The sequence below is a fragment of the Kryptolebias marmoratus genome, linkage group LG11 (assembly GCF_001649575.2).
Source record: "Kryptolebias marmoratus isolate JLee-2015 linkage group LG11, ASM164957v2, whole genome shotgun sequence".
Lineage (NCBI taxonomy): Eukaryota > Metazoa > Chordata > Actinopteri > Cyprinodontiformes > Rivulidae > Kryptolebias > Kryptolebias marmoratus.
Window position 1 is genome coordinate 10,874,745 of NC_051440.1, and position 13,985 is coordinate 10,888,729.

A 13,985-nucleotide genomic window follows, 5' to 3' on the forward strand; every position below is an offset into this window, starting at 1 on the left:
ACAACAATGTCTAAAATTAATTTAAAAAGAATCAAGGTGTTGCAGTGATCTGGTCAAAGTTCAGACTGCAATCTGTTTGAAATGCTGTGGTGGGACCTTTAGGAGATACTTGTGGAAACAAATGTCTGCTGAACTAAAGCCACATTGTCAATAAGCGTGGGACATGATTTCTCATTAATTTAAACATGAGGTGTACTTTGTTTTTCCACATATTTTTTTTACGTTTTGACTTATTTTTTGTTTAATATTACAATGGTCTTTCATGTGGTGTTCTACAGTTTAGGTTGGATTTAAATAGTTTCAGAATGTGGTAAAAGATCAGATCATTTTTTATCATTCCCTGATATGTAAAACCCAAGAATTGAAAGTGGGTTCACTTTATTTTTCCCCTTATTTTTACCTGAGGAACCTGTGCAGGACTTCATTTTTATTTTTTTTAATAAAAAGATAATCTCTTGAAATGCTGTGATGGAGTTTGAGGGAGATTCCTAAAATCAAATAAGAACAAACGTCAAAATCTGTTAGACCTCTGGACATCGCAGTTTATTAAACATCTTTGACAAAAAGCACACTAAGATCTACAGAAACAATTTGGTCCACTTAAATATTTTATGCCTATCCAAAGGTTTGTGTGCATATTTTAAACAAACTTAAACTTCCTGAATAGGAAAGACTGTTGACAAATTATTTGACTCCAGATATCACCCATCAGAGGAACACGTTTTACTGTAAAAGCCTGTCCACTAGGTGTCACTGTTGCTCACATGACTGAGACAAACTGCTGTGTGTCTGATGAGCAAGTATCAGCAAATGAAAGGGCCTTCTGTGTTAACAGGGTTGACCTGTTTATTAACTTCAGCCAAGGTCCTATATGTTTTCGGTAGTGTTTGTTTGTTTGTCTGTGCACAATATTACTCAAAAACGAATGAAAACTTCAGGAATTTAAGATTATCATAAAGAAGAAATGATTAAATTTTGGTGGCCTAGGTGGAGGTTTGCGCTCTCAAGAGTTCCTCAACATACTGTGATGACATCACTGATGACTTAACATGATGATGGTGTCATCAGTTTCGTTATCAGGTCACAATAATAATGGGTCTTGGCAGTAGTTTGCGCTCTCCGAGTGCTTCTTGTTATGTGTAAAAGTTTAGATTTAAAGTCCAGTAGTCAGCAAAGAAAAAGTAGAAATTCTTCAATTTGAAAACATGACTGCTCTGGTTTTAAATACAGTCCAATAACTGATAAACCTGTTTTAGTCAACTCTATGTATTTCAGTATGCATTTTTCACTTGAAAAATTAGGTCATTTAAAATTTTTTAAAAAGAGATCATTTAGGTCTATTTATGATGGGGCCAATGTTTCTAATGTCATAGATCTGCACACATCAGTAAAGAATCTGAAAATCTGCTTTAAAGAAAAATGTTATCTTTATTTAAGATAATAAGGCATTCAGGTCAATTTATGTTACTAGTTTTTCTATAATGCTAAAGATCCACACACATTATAGGTTTTCATTCAGAAAATCTTCTTTAATGTCACAAGTGAAATTTCTTCATCATGTAATTGTGTTTAACATTAAAGAAGTTATGATTGAAGTTTGTGTGAATAAACCTGAACCTGTACTAACCCTCCTCAGCTTTGATAAAAAGGGTCACCTGCAGCAGAAAGGCCAAAGGTGGGTGACAATGTGTTTGCCTGTGTCTGTGTGTTCATGTATATGTGTCTGTTGTGTTAGCAAAATATCTTGTAAACCAAAGGACAAATTTTAACAAAACTCTCACATGGTAATTAGATGATCATATATAACTGATTACCTTTTGGAGCCAATACAGTTTAAAATGGCCACCACAGTTAGGCAACCTTAGCAAACATTATTATGCTATTATGCACATGTACACTTTAATTATTTTCTTGTCTCATTGTTTACTTATTCATTTGTGTTTGGTTTTGCATCATTACACCAAAACAATTTCCTAGCCTGCTAACTTGTTTACTGGCAATGGCAATAAAGTGATTCTGAAAACACAAAAATGGCTGTAACCCAGTCGGTTCGACAGATACTAAGCTAATATTTGCTGTGGTAGTAGCTGAGAGTGTCTGCGTTAGAAACGTTGCTGCTAACTTTTGCAGTCGACTCTGTTTCTTAGCGAAATGACTCTTGAACCACGAAAAGATTTGAGTGAAGCCTTCAGAAAGTCAAAAATCACTGGCTGTACATGTTGAGATGGCCGCCACAGCTAATAAACCTTACCCAACAGGAGGAAGAAAAAAAAATGGCTTGGCTTCAGTCAAATATGGAGGTCAGACTTAGTGTGGTAGTAGCTGACAGTCATTCAGAACGCAAGCGCTCGCAGATCACGCGAGATATTGCAGTATCGCGTGTTTTTTCAGGGTTTAACCGAAATGGCTATAGCTCCTTCCTTTCTCATCAGTCTAAAAGGCTGGTATGAAAGGCGGCGGGCGATATGCACCCCCTCCCCCCCGTGGAATGCTAGGCCTTTAATTTCCCCTGTATTTAGGAGCAATAACACCTTTTGTTGCGCAGCTTGGGTTTGACGCTCGTTTCCATGACCGCAATTACGATAAATACAGACGACCAGGTCCAAAGCATCACGCTGCACAGCTCAGATTCTGTGATCACGTCTGGGGTTGTTTTTTTTTCTTTTTTCTGAGAAACTGCGCGTGCGAGTGAAGGATCAAGCCGCGCGCGCTCCCTCTCCTTCCCATCATTTGTGTTTTGTGACTGACTGCAGTTTGTGCGCCGCTGCTGCTCATGTACGCAATCCCTGGATAGGTGGTTGCCATGGATTCCTGGGTCACATGCGTGGGTTTCCTATAGCCAGAAGCAGCAGCAGCAGCAGCAGCAGCAACAGCAGAAGAAGAAGAAGAAGAAGAAAAAAGATGATGATGATGATGATGGTGATGATGATGCTTGGACCAGAAACCCAGAGCCATTTTCATTTAGGCAACAACGAGGATCATCTGCAGGCGGAATACTGACCGGGTGGCCAGCATCTACCCGTTTCATTCCCGATCCTGTTTTATCTTTTTTACCATCCCCCCCCCCCTTTTTTTTTTCTTTCAATCTTTATTTCGCAGCAAACCGGTTTGGTCCACATCCATAGACTGAAACCAGGAATGAGTATAGAAATCCCTGAAGGACTGACGGAGCTGTTGCAGAGCTTTACCGTGGAAGTGTTGAGGAACCAGCCCAGGGACTTGCTCGAGTTCGCGTTGCAGTACTTCACCCAGCTGAAGGACAGCGAGACCAAAGAGGCCTCCTTTGGCAATGAGCAAAATTCGGCCCCGAGATCAGGGAAAGCGGTCAATTTTATTGACGAGGCCATGCAGATCGATTCGGAGAACGGGGAGGAGGAGGAGGACGACGACGAGGAATTCACAGGTGGGCTGATGATCTCTCTCTCTCTGTGTGTGTGTGTGTGTGTGTGTGAGAGAGAGAGAGAGCAGCATAATGTACATGAATGTGGGTGACCTTAATGTTATTTGAAGCATGCATCGCCGCGTGATGATGATAGAAACACTCCACCTTGCATCCGCGTCTCCTGTCATTTACCATATATGGTCATGGAGGATGAAAGATGGGTCACAATGACAGCTCCCCTCTTCATGAGGAAAAAATGGTCCAACAGCTGCAGAATCACTGTGTTTTCTCTGCTTTATAAAAGCCCTGCACTGACTATTTTCTGTTTCAGATGCAGGGAGGCCCCCCGACCGGGCCTGGCTATCCATCTGCCCTCATTAGCTTATAGTGAAATATGGTGATATACAACCCAAGCGAGCCATGAACCGATATTACATGTATGTTTTGTTTTGTGCTTTCTGTTTCCCCACAACGGTCGGTGCAGGATTGCGAGCAGCAGCTGCATCACAGCACCCCTGTGAGTCTGTAGGACTGGCTGTAATGGTTACATAAGGGCAGGTGCACCACATTTATCAGGTGGATTGTCCCTTTTCTGTCAGGGCCACACTTTCATTGAGCTTCCCTGGTCCACACTGGCTTTGCAGGATGTCCATGAATGAGTCCTGCTGATGTATATTTCATTCCGGCTCATTGTGCGGGCGCCTGTTTCCTGTGGAACTCATTTGAATTTTTGGTTCTCATTTAAATTATTCAGAGGCCTGAAACCCACTTCATAGCAGCTGTCCTTATTCAGGTTTTACCTCTGATGAATATGGATTCTTAAAGCGACAGTCCAGATCTTTTGATGTGACGGTTATGAGCAATTAATGTCTTACCTGTTGTAGATCGCTCTGTGAAGAAAGAGAATTGAATTCTGATCGAATTGATGAGCTAACAGCTAGTCAGAGCAGGACCAAGACCAAGACAAGAGTGAATTGCTGCTTTCCTTAAACAATCAAAAAACTCATGGTGGTTTGTAAACATGTCAGTGTTCAATCTTGCATTACACTTTTTTTTTTTTTTACATTGAAGATTAAGGTTATTTCCAAGAGCAAATAGTGGCGGCAGCGGGTAGCTGTGGCACTTTCAGTGCAGCCTGGGCCACTTTTGGCAGGAATATCACAATCTTTCAGCCTGAAAGACCACATAATGCAAGTTAAAGCACTGATAGTGCATTTTCACATTACACAATTACTCCTGCTGAAATATAAGTTCAAGTTCAAGGTAACTTCATTTTCCCCCAGGGGCCTTTTGATTCAGAGCTGCCAGCAAAACATTAAAAACATAAACAACATATATGCATAACACATTTACCTAACATTTCAAAGGCTGACAGATGGAATAAAATCCTCCTTGAACCTCTTTGTTCATGGCAGAGTGTATCCTCCCTCAGTGGATGACTCAAATTTCCTAAGATGAATCAATGTTGACAAGATATTTCTGCAGAAAGCATCTGCAGTGGAAGTGCTTCAGATAGCTGCTTCTTGCAATTAACCACAGAAATCTGTGTAAACAATCATATGATATAAATTAGACAGCAGTGAGCTCTGTGATCTGTGATGGATTTAGGACCTGTCCAGGGTGTACCCCGCCTCTGACATAATGACAGCTGGAGATAGGCACCAGCACCAGAAAAGGTGGTGAAGAAAATGAAGGGATGGGTTGACAGCAATGGAAGTATTTACACTGTAACTTTTGCATGAACTTCAAAATGTTTGAGATTAGGGATGTATTAAAATGGCATTTGAGCACTATTCTATAAACCTTTTTACATCACCATCAATTTTGCATTACAGTTAGTTACATGTAAATCTATGCTTGTCTGCAAGTCCAAATAGTAGCAGAAGCAGCTAGCTGTAGCACCTGCAGGTAGGTATGTTCTATGGTTTTACCTGAATAAATGCAAAATGCAAAAAGGATGGCAATAGAAAGGTTTATGGAAGAATGGATTACAGATGCATTAAAATACCAGCCATTTACTTTGGTCTTGGCCTCGCTCAGACTAGCTATTAGTTTATCAGTCCGGTCAGAATTAAACTATTTTTCTCCAAACTGAGGTCATTCAAAGAGCTACCCATAGAAGGTAAAGTAATAACAGTTCATTACTTTTCCACAAAATTCCACTTCAAGTCATTCAGACTACCTTTTTAATGAGTAACATAAAAACAATTTGCTTTAAAATCACAAAAACCTGAATCATCTTTTGTAAAATCCACTGAGTTATAGCATTTGTTTGTGTTGTTTAGGGTTTGTTGGCTGTGGCAGCCATCTTAAATTGGGTTGCCTCCAAAAGTCAGTGAGTTGCAGATGTGCATCCAACGACTGCTTTCTTGAAAAACATTATAATCTGTCTTCACCTGTCCTCAGCGGGCGTTAATACCTGTCTGAGCAGTTGACTTTGTGACAAAACCTAACATGTAGCCTTTATGTTTTGCAGCTCCGGTGATAAACAGATTTATCAGAAGAGCGTCAGGTGAGTTCAAGTCTGCTGCCAGTTAACCTTGGCTAATAACAACCTGATGAACCAAAGCGTCTGGACAGAATCACCGCTGGAAACATTAACAACTGATCTGACATGTGAACGCTGAGGCTGCACCAGCGTGCTGAAATTTTCCATCTGCTTTTCGTTAATGTCTCCCCTTTTGTAATAATAGGATTGATTTATAAGAGCATATGAATCCACTTTGTCGTGCACTCAGTTTATAATGTCAGTGAGTGACGTGGGTGGAGAAATCAGGACAAGAAGTGATACTTATAATTATCTCTTGCTAAGAATAGAGGTAACGTTGTAGCTTCGGTAAAATAGGATCTCTGGGTTTGAACTGCTGGCTGCAGTTTTGCTGATATGTATGTTAATTATTCTGTAAAACTATCATTATATTTAGCTTTGTATAAAATAAAAACCAAGTGTAACTGTATATAAAAAACTATGTTATTTGTTATATTTTGTTTTGATGATAGATTACTGCTGGGTAAAGAAAGACACTCACTCAATCTTAAGTACTCAAAAAAATAAACCTTCAATAAGATTCCTTCACATGTTTGAAATTTTCTTTTCAGTCTAGAAAGGATTCAGGCCTTTAATGTTAATTAAACATAAAGTTTTTCAAGTTTTTCCTCAAATTTTATTATTTAACCTTTGTGTGAAATCTTTTGTCTGAGCCTTTGCCTGTTTAAATGATAGTTCAGACCTTTGGAATTGGGCTAGGATTACGGTTTTGCGGGAAAGATATCAACAATTCACATCTTACCTGTTGTAGATAGCTCTTTAGTCGGGCTCAGTTTGGAAAAACAGAGGTTAGTTCTGACCTGATTGAAGGGCTAACGACTAGTTCAAGACAAAAGTGGATAGTGGCCACCTTAAAACAACAACATGAAAGATTTCACGGCATTTCACTGTTTTATAAACCTTCACTTTTTTTTTCACACATAACGGGAACAGCAGCTAGCAGTCTGGGACACATCTTGCAGGAATAACATCATATTTCTTGAAGAAAATCCTGTTGAATCCAAAATTAACAGTTGTGTAAAATCTATAAGACAAGATTTGCATAAAGTGCTATTAAAGTTTTGAGACTGCAGTTTTAGGATGGCAGCAATCTGATTTGGCTTTGGTGCCATTTGAACTAGCCGTTAGCTTGTCAGTTTGGTCCGAGTTAAACTCTTTTTCTTCCAAACTGAGGTTGCTCAAAGAGCTATCTACAACCTTCCCACAGAACCCCACTTCAAAAGATCTGAGGTGTCACTTTAAGACCTTTTAAAATTCTTATCTTCTTTGTCATGTCAGCTAAAAACGGCAGACTCTTGGGCAGCAACTTTTTTGGTCTCTGCTCTGTGAAAAACTAGCCAATAAACAGGTATTATCAGAGTGTTTTGTGGGGATGCTGTCATGCATAAAATGACTGGATATCAAGCAAGTTCTTTTAGGCTATGAAGGAGAGTAACTCCCTTAAGTGTTGACTTTAGGTTTGTAAAAGGGGGGGGACTCTTGTAAACACTGGGAACTGCTTTATACATACAAGTGATTGTGGCTGGTAATGTAAAAGTGCTGTCAGTTATTATTAATACAAAAAAAAAATCATAATAAAAATGCAGTCCTTTGTTGATCTCTTTCTAATGCAGTTTGTGCCGAGGCGTTCAATCCTGATGAAGATGATGATGATAAAGAGCCAAGGGTAAGACATCCCATAAAGCAGTCATAAACATTTTACTTACTGCTGATCAATGTTCTTTTCCCGCCACAATTTGCTCATCTGCAGACGTGTGTCTTGTCTCGCAGGTCACCCATCCCAAAACAGATGAGCAGAGACAGCGACTACAGGAAGCATGCAGGGACATTATTCTGTTCAAGAACTTGGATCCAGTGAGTGGATTTATTATTTTGCACAAGGCCATCCATCAAACTGCAGAAAGGATGATCTGACAACAGCACGATTCAGAGAAAATTGTCATGTTTTTAAAGTAAAAACGAAACACACGTTCATTCTGCACACTCGCTGAAACCCTCGATATTGAAAGGAATTATGTTTCTCTCCCTCTCAGGAAGAGATGTCTCAGGTTCTGGATGCCATGTTTGAAAAGCTCTGCACAGAAGGAGAGCACATCATTGATCAGGATGATGACGGGGATAACTTTTACGTAATTCAAAGGTGCTCATTCAGAATGTTTTAAATCTGCGTGTTTGTTAAATTACCAATACACATCAGGGTTTTAATGGAGACAAAAATATTTTAATAAATGCAAAAATGTGGCTACTAATCCTTTCGACTGTATTCTTCTTTAGTGGGACATTCAACATTTTCGTGAAGATCGAGGGTTTGGAGAGGATGGTTGGCCGCTATGACAACAAAGGCAGCTTTGGAGAATTGGCTCTGATGTACAACACCCCGAGAGCAGCCACGATAATTGCAACCTCGCCTGGAGCCCTTTGGTGCCTGGTGAGTAAACCAGCGCAGACTGCTGCGGGAGCACAGCTGGCTCCCGGCTCAGGTTGAATAACACACCGTGCATCCAGTCAGTCGGCACAATTTAAATAAACACCCAGATTCTTTGGAGCTGCGATGCCACCTGCTGCAAGAGAGGCAAGCTCAGTGTCCAGTTTTGGCAGCAATAGAAATAAAACCCAGTGGGTGCAAGAAAATCAAAAACATAAAATGTCTTCACATGCGTTTTAATGCGAACTTGAAAAGAAATAGCATTTTCTGCGAAAACGCAGTGTGACTGATGAATCACTTTGCTGAAATTTGCATCTGAGGAATGAAAGGACAAAAAAGGATGTATAAAAAGACAAGAGAAGAACAAAAAATAAATAACAAAAAAGATACATAGGAAGACAAAAAGGACAGATAAGGAAACAAAAAGGACACATAAAAAGACAAAAAGGATGCATAAGGAGACTAGAAATATGAATAAGGAAACAAAAAGAACATAAGGAGACAAAAAAGTGTGTAAGGAGACATAAAAAGACGAAAGGAATGCATAGAAAAATAAAAAGGACATATAAGGACACTGAAAGAATGAATAAGAAGACATGAAAAGACAACTGGGATGCATAGGAGACAAAATGACAAAAAGGAGACACACGGAGACATAGGTCTGAGAGTATGCTGAAGTAGATTGTAAAGAGCACAAAGATTTTGAAGCACCTGAAGAAATCTCAGTGCTTTTTAATAAAAAAAAATTGTAAAAAAAGTTTCATATTTCAAAAAGTATAAAAGTTATAGAAACCAAAACTCCTGGCTGTACGCTTCTGAACAAGCTGAATGCTTTGATACCTGAAATGCTAAAATAACGTACAAAAGAAACAATAATCAAGAAACCACAGTGTGCGTGCCGAATCGGTTTAATTATTCATGACCCCTCGAAGTTCATGTCCTTAAAAAGTGGGTAAGAGCTCTGTTATGTCATCTGTGAGAAGCTGCTCACGCTGATGCTGTTTTCCCACTGCTCAACGTCTGCAGCGGAATCTGCGAACAAGCAGGGGTCCACATTCAACGTGCATCAGATTAGGGCTCGGACCATGTGCCAAAGAGACTCCGAGCCAACAGAAGGTTCCGGAGGAGCTTTGACCAGGGTCTGTCATACAGAAGGACTAAGCACACTGGTTTGGATCGCTTCAAGGGAAATGATTTTCCTTGCTAGAGGGCGCCCTCTGCAGCTACTTTCTTGTCCTACAGTATAGTTTCTGCAGCTGAATCTTCTTCATCTTGTCGTTTTGTGGGTGATATACAACATACTTCAAACATGATTAAATATTTGAAGTTATTTACATTTTGTCACTGGAATAAAGCAATATGACAAAGGCTAAGGTGTCGTTTTGTCAGTCTTTTTGCTAACTGGAAATTCAGCTGACAGTGACACTTACTGCAGTTTTATATGACATCAGATATTTAGCTAATAGGCATCAGAGCAGTCTGGATTTGTGGTAAAGTGCAGAATCAGGAAAAATGTTGACCTTTACTTTCATGCTGAAATTTCTTTCCTCCCATTATTGTTTTGTCTACACTATTGTTTATGTGCCTCCAAGTTCAAATAGATGGTCTTTTTAAGTGGAGTTCTATGGGGGAAAAAAATCTTACCTGTTATAGATAGATCTTTGAGCAACTTCAGTTTGTAGAAATTACCTTTACTTCTGACCACACTGATGAGCTAATGGCTAGTCCAGTCAGGGCCAAAACCAAAGTATATTTCTGCCATCTTAACAACTTCAATATCCAAAGATTCATAGCCATTCATGTGAATATATATATTAAACCTTTACACTGCTGATCAGTCCAACTTGAATATTATAATATTCCTGCTGGAAATGCCTCAGACTGTACTGGAGGTGTTACAGCTAGCTGATAGTGGTGGCTATTTGTGTTTGCATGTAACCCTACAATTTTATATAAATAACTGTAATGCAAATTTGACAGTGATTTAATGGTTTATAAAAAAAAGTGTTCATATAAATTGCTGTTGAGTTTTTCAGATTGAAGTTGTTTTATCCTCTTTGGTTGTTTCCCTGCTTGGACTAGCTTATAGTTTGTCAGTCCATTCAGAATTAAACTCTATTTCTCTAAATTGACTTCGTTCAAAGAGCTATCTGCAGCAGGTAAGATATTTATTGTTCATAGCCTTTCCACTGAGCCACATTTCATAAGGTCTGAACTACTGCTTTCAGATGATTCATTAGAAATATGTAATATTTTATAGGAGCAAAAAGAAGAAGACATTTCACCTGAATTCATTAAAATCTTTTCTCAGCATGAGGTCTATGGGTGTGCGGACAGTAAAAACCCTTTCTCTTAAAAACCCATTGTTTTATTTCATCTAAACCTGCATTTTAGGATCGTCTGACATTCAGGAGGATCATAGTGAAGAACAATGCCAAGAAGAGGAAGATGTACGAAGCCTTTATTGAAACCCTGCCACTGCTTACATCCTTAGAGGTAAAAAAAAGAACTTTGTTCCCAGGTCATAACAAAATGCATGAGGAATTTAGAATAAAACTGTCATCAACCAAAATTTTGTTTTGTTCACAGGTGTCAGAGAGAATGAAGGTGGTAGACGTGCTAACCACCAGGGTGTATGGTGATTCACAGCAGATTATAGCTCAGGTAAAGAATCTCCGGACTGATAAAGACTTCTTAACCTGTGTAAAGACTTCTGCTTTTACACATATCACTTTGTCCAACAGGGTGATTTAGCAGACTGCTTCTACATCGTTGAGAGTGGCCAAGTTAGAATCACCATGAAGAGAAGCCGGGTATTTTTGCTCTTTTTTTTGTCTTAGAGGAGACAATCCTTTGATATATCAACTCAAATTGAGTTCCCAGCGTATAGACTCTACTGCTCAGTGTCTAATTGTGTTCATTTCTTTCATGCCAGACAAAAAAAGACCAGGAGGAAGAGGAGGTGGATATCGCCACGTGCACAAGGGGCCAGTATTTTGGAGAGTTGGCTCTTGTCACAAACAAGCCCAGAGCTGCATCCGCCTATGCTGTGGGGAGTGTCAAATGCTTGGGTACATTTTGTACAGTTCTGTGTTTGGAGGGTGGGGGGTGGGAGTGGGAGTGGGAGTGTGTGGAAGCAGTTACTCCTAATTACTGTTTTACGTATACTGTTTACTCCCCCTCCTCTCTATTAAAAGGGCTTTTGAAAATCTGTTACATAAAAGTTTAGGTCTCAAGCCCTGAATGTACTCAGTCCACAAAGTGTGAGGTACTGCACTAATAAGTAAAAATAGGCAAGTGATAGAAGTTTAATTATAGAAAAGTGCTTTACAGTAACATCCAATAAGAAAATTACAATGAGATGAAATGACAGGAATTGTAATATAAGGTAGTGAAATAGTGAAACGTGCGATGGTGCCATAATCAACACAATTTTTGTTTTAATTGTCTCCAATTATCTGTCTTTGCTTCAAAACGTCTGACTTTCCCTCCGTGTTTTCACAAATCTATGTTTGACATCTGGTCATTAACCACTGGGAGCAGCCATCGCAAAAAATGTCCTGTAATCACTTTCAGACTTAGCAGCTTTGAACTTGTTAAAAGAAATCCCAGCATGTAAATCAGTGGATCAACTGACAGCTGATTTTCATGCTAATGTTAGAGCGAGTTCTGGGCTTTTTAAAGGCTGCTTATCACACGCTGCCAAAAGGTGAAAAGGTGATGATGTTTTTGCCTTTGTGTGTGGGCTAATGTTCAGTTGGATCCAAATAGCCCATGAACCATGAGCTGAATTTTAATAAAACACCCAGAAAATAATCATTGAATGCATATCTTTGGTAAATGCTAAACCATTTCAGTGCTTGTAGTTTGTTTTAACCTCGAATCAGAATAAACATTTTTCCAGATTCATTACTTTACCCGATTGTGATGGCATCTTGTCTGCTTCTCTTTTTTCTTCTTTGACAGTCATGGATGTTAAAGCCTTTGAGAGACTGCTCGGCCCGTGCATGGACATCATGAAGAGAAACATCGCAAACTATGAGGAGCAGCTGGTGACCTTGTTTGGAAATAGTCCAGAGATCGAGCAACAAAGTGCATGAGGTGACTGCAGTGGACTATAGTGGAGTTGACAGACAAAAAAAAAAGAAAGAAAGAAAAGATGCTTATGTGGATGTTTTCCACATCACTACTTAAAACAGCTTTTGTAAAAGAAAAAAAAAAAGACAACATAAATGTAAATAGCCACCACACTACATTTGAGTGTCAGGTAACACAATGTGATACAAGGCCTGAAGAATTTGCAACCGACCGTCACATCCGCAGTGAGCCAAATCTGAGCTGCTTACAGCTTGTTTAAGTCCGTTTCTCTTGACTTTCACCTGAAAAATGTGCACATTTTACTCGTCAGTGTCAAGTGCTTTATTTGTTCGTAAAACTGAACACTTTCAACTTTCACTTTTGTTCAAAACGTGACAGCGACACGAGCAGTATAACATTGTTTGTAAATTTCTAAACCTTACGCGTTACAAACCAGGTGCCAAAGGCAATTCCTGATTGGGATAATTGGGAGCAAACTTGCCACATTCTCTCGTTACAATAGGAGGTGCAGCAGAACATGAGCCCCGACGTGACAACCCCCCCCCCCCCCAAAAAAAAAAAAAAACAAACAAAAAAAAAACAGATTAACTATCCTCGCAGTACCAGTACATCTTTGGCATTGTGATTACAGCAGAATGTAGTTATACAAAAATACATCTCTGTTTATCATCATGTGACCATACACACAGAACTTGATTGTTGGTCAGTGTTTGAGGCGTTTTGCCTTTTGCTTTTACCGCAAAGCAAACTTCAGAGAGATAGCCGATAGTTTTTTAAGGATTATAAAACACATTACTGTAAAATTTTAAAACTATTTACTGTTCCACTTTAAAAAAAAGAAAGTTCCCTCCTAAGCCACAGTCATTATAGGCAACGTCTCGAGAGAATTGATTTTGCTGTTTTACTGTAAAATAGCTCTTTTTGTGTAAGTGAAATAAACATTATTCAGACATTCATTATTGCTGTCTACCTCTGCCAAAACATACAAATCTCTGCTGAAACGGAATCTAACACAAATCTTCTTCTTCTTCTTCTTTTGTTTATGTAACAGAAAGTTGTCTGTATTCTGTCTGCAAATGTTTTCTTACATTTAAAAATGCTGATTTCCCACTATCATGTTATGGTAGCAATTTTGAGTTTTGATGGCAAAACCACAACAGTGTCTAGAAGAAAATGGTTTCACTTTTCATGTCAATAAAGAACATTTTATAATTCTTTGTGGCATGATTATTCGTCATTGAAGGCAAGGTACTTGATGTCCTTGCAGGATTTCCCTCAGTGGTAGCTCGTTTAGCATTAGGTTATTCACAATTCAGTCATTCATTTGTTTGCTAGATCATGTAGTAGAGAACTATTGCAAGGTTTCAGTACAACGGAGAAAATAATGTAACATAGCAGCTTGTTTCTTGCTGTACTTGCAACATTGCAGAGAAAAAATAACCATGTATTGTTCACGTTATTGCCAATCAGCTGTTACTGGCTAGTGACAGGCACACACTTTCAGCCAATCACAACAAGAACAACAAACCATG

The 13,985-nt window shown here is 39.1% G+C and overlaps 1 protein-coding gene across 2 annotated transcripts; it reads left to right on the forward strand.

Moving 5' to 3' along the window:
• Positions 1–2,730: 2,730 nt before the first annotated feature.
• LOC108230155 (cAMP-dependent protein kinase type II-beta regulatory subunit) lies at positions 2,731–13,667 on the forward strand. Of its 2 annotated transcripts, XM_017406128.3 has the most exons (11): positions 2,731–3,403; positions 5,859–5,894; positions 7,544–7,596; positions 7,701–7,784; positions 7,964–8,070; positions 8,205–8,358; positions 10,750–10,851; positions 10,945–11,019; positions 11,100–11,168; positions 11,291–11,426; positions 12,322–13,667. In XM_017406128.3, the coding sequence occupies exons 1-11, from the start codon at positions 3,139–3,141 to the stop codon at positions 12,453–12,455; spliced, it is 1,215 nt and encodes a 404-aa protein (XP_017261617.1). In that variant the 5' UTR covers positions 2,731–3,138; the 3' UTR covers positions 12,456–13,667. The 2 variants fall into 2 exon arrangements, with proteins under 2 accessions (XP_017261617.1, XP_024859510.1); XM_025003742.2 differs by lacking the exon at positions 5,859–5,894.
• Positions 13,668–13,985: the final 318 nt, after the last annotated feature.